The 8,198-nt window shown below is 30.9% G+C and overlaps 1 protein-coding gene across 1 annotated transcript; it reads left to right on the top strand.

Moving 5' to 3' along the window:
* Positions 1-1,850: 1,850 nt before the first annotated feature.
* LOC119568545 (zinc finger protein 177-like) lies at positions 1,851-2,922 on the top strand. The gene is made up of 4 exons (XM_037917085.1): positions 1,851-2,031; positions 2,096-2,235; positions 2,327-2,620; positions 2,791-2,922. Exons 1-4 carry the CDS (start codon positions 1,851-1,853, stop codon positions 2,920-2,922), a joined length of 747 nt encoding a protein of 248 aa, XP_037773013.1.
* The last annotated feature ends 5,276 nt before the right edge of the window (positions 2,923-8,198 follow it).

Genomic DNA, 8,198 nt, shown 5'->3' with positions numbered 1-8,198 from the left:
TTAAAAATTTTTATATATTATATTATATATATATATATATAATATTTTTATTTATAATTTTAAATTATATAATTATTATATTATATAATATTTTTTTTTTTTTTTTTTTTTTTAAAAAAAAAAAAAAAAAAAAAAATATATATATTTTTATTATAATATATTTTTAATATATATTAATTTTATAATATATATATATATATATATATATATTATATAATATATATATTATAATATAATAATATATTTTTATATATTTTATAATTTTTAAATTAATTTTTATAATTTTATTATATTAAAATTTTTTTTATATTTTAATATATATATATTATTATTTATCCATAATAATATTATTCAAAAAAATTATTAATAAAAATATATATGAATATAAATTTTAAAATACATTAATTATATATATATTAAAATATATAATAAAATATTTTTTTTTTTTTTTTTTTTTTTTTTTTTTTTACTTCCCTTTTTTACTCCTCCCAATCCTCTCGGAAAATCGAAGAAAAAAAAAAGAAAAAAAAAGAAACTGATGTTTAAACTTTTAAAAATTTTTCTTTATGTTGCGGAACGAGGTTTGGGTTCAATGACGGTCGTGTAAGTTAAAACCGGGTTAAAATTTCCGCTCGCAAAATTGAAACCGATCAAAATTTCCATTCATTATAAAAACCACACACACACACACAACACACACACACACCACACACAATAATATATATAAAAATATATATTTTATATATATATATATATATATATATATATATATATATATATATATATATTATATATTATATATATATAAAATATAATTTATATATATTTTATATATTTTATATATTATATATTATATATATATATAATATATAATATATATATATTTAAAATTTTTATAATATATTATATATATATATATATATAATATATATATATATTATATAAATTTTTATATATATATATAATATAATATATATATTTTATAATATATAATATATTAATAAATATTTTCTATATTTATTTTGTGGGTGTGTGTGTGTGTTGTGTGTGTGTGGTTTTTTTGTATTTATACATAAGGGGATTTGATCTGGTTTCAACATCGGCGGGAAATTTTCCGGATTTAAATTACCACCGTCATTTAAGCCAAAGCCTCTCTCCGTCAACATCCGAAAATTTTTAAAATTTAATCATCAGTTTTTTTTTTTTTTTTTTTTCTCTTCGTTTCCGAGAGGGTTTGCAGGAGATAAAAGGTAAAAAAAAAAAAAAAAAAAAAAAAAAAAATATATATATATAAAAATATATATTATATATATTATTATTATGTATTTATTATGTATTTCTATTTTTGTATATATACTTTTATTGAAATATTTTAAAATATATTATGTCTATCTAATATATATATAATTATATATATATAATCCTCTAATATATATATAGATATATACTATATAGATGCATATCTGAAATATATCATCTATCTATATCATTATATCTCTACTAATATCTATTCTCTTTTAATAGCTACTATATATCTATGCATATATATATAAATAATATCTATCTATATATATCTATATCTCTATATCTAAATCTATATATATATATATATATATATATATTTCATCTCTATACTATAGTAGTATACATATATATATATACGATATATTATATATATCATCTTTATCTCTATCAATATATCTTAGCTGTCTTTGTGTAAATCAATATGTTTTTTACTATTCTGTGTCTCTTTATGTATATGTGTTTCAACACACCTATTATTTCTAGTATGGATGTTAATGTCGTCTGTTTTATTTTTGGGTTCTATTTTTCCATTGACAAGGGTGAGGATGAGTTTCCTCGGTGCGGACTGCCTTCGGCCTCACTCATGGAGCAAGAAATTGTCCGGCATTGGAGTCAGTGTCAAAGAAGAGATCAGCGAAGATGGCATTGAAGATACATGCCTGGAAATTAAAGAGGACCCGCTTGATTATGGAGATGAAGCGAGAAATGATGTGTGTAACATGGAATGTGATATATGAAACTCATTTCTTTCATAACCTTCATGATCTAAGACATGAGGCACATGTAAAAGACTCGTGTAACTTGGATCAGGACTGTAGTGACATGTCAAAAGTGTCATTTTGGGCTAAGGACTGTGGGAAGACGTGTTCATCAGATGGGGTTAAAGTGATGTGCGAGGGAAGACAGAAGGAGGATACACAACTGAAAGTGGTATCCACAAGGAAATATTTTGTATGTGAGGTTTGTCAGGAATTTTTCTCAAAGAGTCACATCAACATTCACATGAGAGTTTCACAAAAAGGAGAAGCCATACAATTTTGAAATTTGCAATAAGACATTCCCATCCAAAAGCGATCTAGAAAAGCACGTTGACATACATACAGAGCGGAAGCCATACAACTGTGAAATTTGCAAGAATACCTTCTTATGGAAAAGTTATCTGGTGAGGCACATGAGAACACATACAAAGGAGAAGCCATACAGCTGCGAAATTTGCAACAATGCATTCTCATGTAAAAAGAGTCTGTTGAGGCACATGAGAACACATACAAAGGAGAAGCCATACAAATGTGGATTTGCAATAGCTTCTCTGAGAGTAGTAACCTAGTAGCACACTTAGAGAAAAGTACACTCCAAGAAAAGCCATGCAAATTCAAGATTTGCAACAATAAATTCCTCAGGGAAAAAATGCACTGATAACACATACAGAAGAAAATAAGGGGGAAAAAAAAAAAGAAAAGCCCAGACCATCTTCGGATTTTGCAGAATGCCTTCCTCTCGGAGATGTCATCTATTAGCCACATTAAGTACACACAAGGAGAAACCATAGAAAGCTGTAGATTTTCATACAAGGCCTTCTCATATAAAGGTAGTCTAGATATTCATATGCAAGGCTAAGAAAGGACGAGACATACAGCTGTGGAGATTTACAATAAGGCCTTCTATGTGAAAAGTCGTGTAGTAAGGCATATGAGAGTGCATACCTTAAGAGAACCATACAGCTGTGAGATTGTCATTCAGGCCTTCTATGTGAGAAATTCATTTAGTAAGGCATCGGAAGTACACACAAAAGAGAAGCCATGCAGCATTATTAACTCTTTTTTATTATTATTGTTATTATTTGTACAGAAATCATCCATTATTTTATGTTGTATGTTTCTCTCTTAGCCCACAAGTGATAAAGCCATTTGACTTACATGTAATGCAGCTTTCCTCTCTTGTGTCTTGTGTATGTCTGAGGGGAAACACAGAACATCCAGCTGTCATATGATTTGAAGATGCTGAAAAATCTATTAGTTTTTGTTTATCCGTATGTCGGGGGTGCCCAAGCCTATATGTTCATCTGTACCCTTGGTCATTTTTGTAGAATCCTTTGCACCTTAAAAAAATAAAGGAAAAAAAACAATGATATAGATATTTTATATGAACCTTGCGTAGATCTTGAACCCCTTTGATCCGGTTGCTTCACTGTTATCACATGACCAACCCCCCCCCCCCTAATCCGTTCCCATTGTCTAAGGAGCTTAGAGACTGAGACCTGGGGGCCAATGTTGGGGATCAGCCTCCTTGGCCTCATCTCTCGCCTCAGTAATTTGCATGGTCTTTTCCTTCTCTTCATTCGGTCTTTTCCTTCTCCCCTTTCCGACTTTGTTATTTGTGTCAAGTTTTTCGTTCAAATTTCAGTAATACCTTCGTCGTCCGTACGCGCCAGGATATGATTCTGAACATGCAATGGTTTCCTCCTGGAGCCAGTCCTCTTCCACCACCGCCTCACGGACATATGAATCCACAGTGACGGGAATGACGCAAAATCGCCAAATGAGTCTATGTTGTAATTCATAGCTTGTAATCTAATGGTAATTAACGTCCAGCATGGTTAATATAGGTTAATCACTAAATTTGCATGTGTAGTACACTTTTTAATACAGTTATACCAAAAAAACGAAGCTACAGCTACAGTGCTGATAATGAGTAACATTATTATACCGTCCAATGCCCGTTATTGCGGAGGGGGGCTAGAGGACGAGACTGGGGCCCAAGCCAAGGATCACTCCGTAACTTGGGTCTGCAGCCTTGACTCAACTATTTTATACTGTCTTTTCCCCTCTCCTTTGATCCGTTCTACTATTCCTTCCTAAAGTGTGTAGAGTCGTCTTGAAAGGTGTTGAAAGGCTGGACTGTGTGCTAGCCATGAACAGCTTAGGAAGTGCCATGGGCATGTATTCCCAATTAACTTTCTAGCCCCTACTCCTCAACATACTTGCCATGGTCGTAACGAGGAATTTTTATACCTCTATTAGGGGCATGAGGCTTTGTCCCTTTAAACATTTTATCCCCACTGATTAAATTCCACGGTTCCTGACCCCTGCTCTCATCTGCCACTAAATGGAACACTAGTACTTATCTCCTCCTCAGTGTCTACTATTACCTCAGACCAATCCAGATCAACCACCCAGATCATTACACAACCCCCAAGAAACGTTCCTTCTCTCCCAACCTCCTCTACTGCATCTCCTCCGCCCCCGCAGCTTTCTCCATCTACTACCCCCTCCCCCTAGTTACTTTGTTACTACCCAGCAGCCTTATCATCCATCTCTTCGCAGTACTTACCACTCCCTCTTCCAAGCCCTTTATTTTAACTGCCCCACACTTTCAGATCTTTTCAGTACTGTTTAGCCCGAGCCCAAGGGATCTTTTTACATCCGCCCTTCCACGGAGAACACTCTCCTCTTCAGCAATGCCTCCAAAGACAAGGAGGCAAAGTTTCCTTGTGCCGCAGCTTGCACAATTACAGTGGAAGCCCATTTTTAATGCATAATCAAGCCCTAACTCTCTTCACTAATAACCATATATAATTATTAATATATCTATATATAATTTATTATATTATATATTATATAGATATATATATATATCTATATATTTGTATATATAAATGCACACACACACATACACTCACACACGCACATTACTGGTCATGTGTGTAGATATCTAGAGAGTATATATGATGTATATATCCAATTACATATCTCCTATATATGTATGTGTTTGTGTACTATTGCACCGATATCTATATGTACAATATATTATATTATATAGATATAATATATAATATATATATATTATATATATAGATAGATATATGATATGTGTTATATATATAGACATAAATATATACTACAAAGGCGCCATATACTTTATGTGTCAAACTTAATTTGTGTATATATAGTGGCCAGCACAAAAATGTTTACATATTGAACTAAAAAAAGTTTACATCGTCATTCCAAGGAGACTGTTTCGTCCAGCTAAGCCAGCCTGCTCAACAAGTTATGAGTTGTGGTTTATGACCAGACTGTGAACCTGGCTAATATAAATAATTATCCATATATAATCAAAATAATAAATAATCCATAAATAATAAATAATCCATAAATAATCCATATCCATATATACATGTATATCCATATACATGTATATCCATATATTCGACAAAATCAGAATTATACTCATTTAAAAACAGCGAGCCTTACGCTCTCTGTCCCGAACGTCCTTCCTCATGAGTTTGTCTCCACGTCCTCGCTTCACCTAATATAAACTTCACCTAATAGATTATGGATGGTCCCCCAATACAGTTTATTAATTTCTATAAATGACAGCGCGTCCATAATATATATATATATATTATATATATATAATATATATATATATATATATATATATTATATATATATACATCATATGGGGTAGGGATCTATATATATATATATATATATATATTATATATATATAATATAATATACAAACTCATATACACATGTAATAGAATTTTATATAAACCTATATTAACCGCTATATATTATGTCTTTATTTATATTTAAAAATTTATATTATATTATATGTGTGTATACGTATATTATATATATTTCATATATATAGTTTCTACTATTATATATATATATATATTAATTATATATATATATATGTATCTATATTATATATGTATACATATATCAATTAATTAATTGATATTTCTATATGAATGCATATATACTTATATATAGATATATGATATGGATCTATATAATATACGTATATAGATATATTAATAATCTATCACTCATACTATATTATATGTATATAATATTTATATCTATCTATATATATATATGCACACAACACCTACAGACTATATATTCATGTGTGTATATTATAGAGAGAGATATATTAATATTATGATTATCCGTTATATATATCTCCGTATATATAGTTGTGTGTTTTGTGTACCTAAATACACTTATTCTATATGTATAATATAATATAGTATATATATATAATATTATATATATATATATCTATAGATATATATAACACAACAAACTGCATCTACTTTAATTGTATAATGTATATCTATATATATAGATATAGATCTATATATATATATTATATATATATATAATATATATATACATATATATATATCTATATCAGGATATATATATTTACATAACATATATATATATATTATATATATATATATATATATATATATATATATATATATATATATATAATATATATATTATATGGCTATATTATATAGCTACTATATTAGATATATATATAATATATATATATATATATATATATATATTATGTGTGTATTTTTAGAGAGGGAGATATATAATATACATATCCATTTATACTTTTCAGTATATATGTATGTGTGTTTTGTGTACATAAATACACGGATATTATATAGTATAGATAGTTATAAATATATTATTATATGCTATATATATGACATATATAATATATATATATATATATATATTATATAATATATATATTTATATATATGTAATATATATATCTATATATATATATATATAATGATATAATATATACTATTATATATATATATATATATATATAATATGATATATACTATATAGATATATATATATATCAATAATATATATGATATATTATGATTGTGTAGACTATACAACATCATCATGATCATGAAGGGGCCAACGCAGACGGGGGCGTATGGCCGCATCCAAACCCTTCGTTTCCCCAGCCACGAGGATCCCTCGAGGAAGTCCCCGGGCAGGCCCACGGCCCCTCTCTAATTCCTCGCGACAAGTCTCGTCGACCTGCCAAGCCATGATCTCCTGGGTCGTCCAAAGGTCTCCTCCACCCAGGGTTTTCTCGCAGAGAGACAACCTGAGGGCAGGGGCGTCCACAGGGAAACGAGCTAGGTGCCATATAGCCTGAGTTGGCGATCCCGGATTATGCAAGTAAAAGGCCCCCTCTCACGTTGTAACCGCGGTTGGAGATGGTCCTGCCAACTATACCTCATGATCTGGCAAAGAGACTTGTTCAAAAGGCATCAAGATGAGCCCCCAAGACACTGGATAGCGTCACAGGTTTCGCTTCCATAGAGCATAACTGGCAGTATCAAGGCCTTGAAGACACGCAGCTTGGTCCTTCTGATTTGGGACCGACGTCTCCAAATGCTCTTGTTGATCGAGTTTCATGGCTTCTGTTGCCAGACCAATCCGTCTACTGACTTTGTCTGACAGCCCAGAGATATGGATAACTACCAAGGTATGTAAAACTCTCTGTAACTTCAAATTGATATTGCCTAGTGTTGTTCCACACTGACTTTGGCTAGTAGCTCTGCCCATTATCCAGTCCATATAGGTGTTGAAAATGTTGGTGCAAGGACCAGCCTTGCCTCACCCCTGAATTAACAGGAAAGAAGTTCGACAGACCCCCCACACTTTACAACACTTTCATTAACCCGTATAGAGGCTTGCTATCAGGACAATAATCTGTGTCGGAATTCCCCTGAGCCTCAGGATCTCCCCATAGCCCATTCCCGATGCACCGAGTCAAACGCCTTCTTGAGGTCGATGTAGGCTGGAGCAAAACCCCCGACCAAACTCCGACGGCGTTCCACAATTACTCGAAGCGCTAGTATACGGTCTATTGGGGACTTGCCAGGAGTAAATCCAGACTGCTCCAGTCTCTGGTGCCTCAGTAGGTGGTGCGGATTTTTTTGTGGGGAGAATTGCCTGGTATGGGAAATTCCCTGGTAGTGGCAACCCCAAAACCCCCTTTTTTAAAAAATAAAAAAATTTTAAAATTTTTTTTTTTAAAAAAAAAAA

Source organism: Penaeus monodon, chromosome 44 (genome assembly GCF_015228065.2).
Source record: "Penaeus monodon isolate SGIC_2016 chromosome 44, NSTDA_Pmon_1, whole genome shotgun sequence".
Lineage (NCBI taxonomy): Eukaryota > Metazoa > Arthropoda > Malacostraca > Decapoda > Penaeidae > Penaeus > Penaeus monodon.
This window is presented reverse-complemented; position numbering and strand designations above follow the sequence as displayed.

What these genes read in the sequence shown, in the direction of transcription:
- LOC119568545 (XM_037917085.1), top strand. Translation starts at nt 1,851, where the DNA reads ATGAGTTTCCTCGGTGCGGACTGCCTTCGGCCTCACTCATGGAGCAAG. An exon ending in AGGATACACAACTGAAAGTG is followed by an intron (nt 2,236 to 2,326) that starts GTATCCACAAGG and finishes TTTCACAAAAAG; the next exon opens with GAGAAGCCATACAATTTTGA. An exon ending in TTGCAATAGCTTCTCTGAGA is followed by an intron (nt 2,621 to 2,790) that starts GTAGTAACCTAG and finishes CGGATTTTGCAG; the next exon opens with AATGCCTTCCTCTCGGAGAT.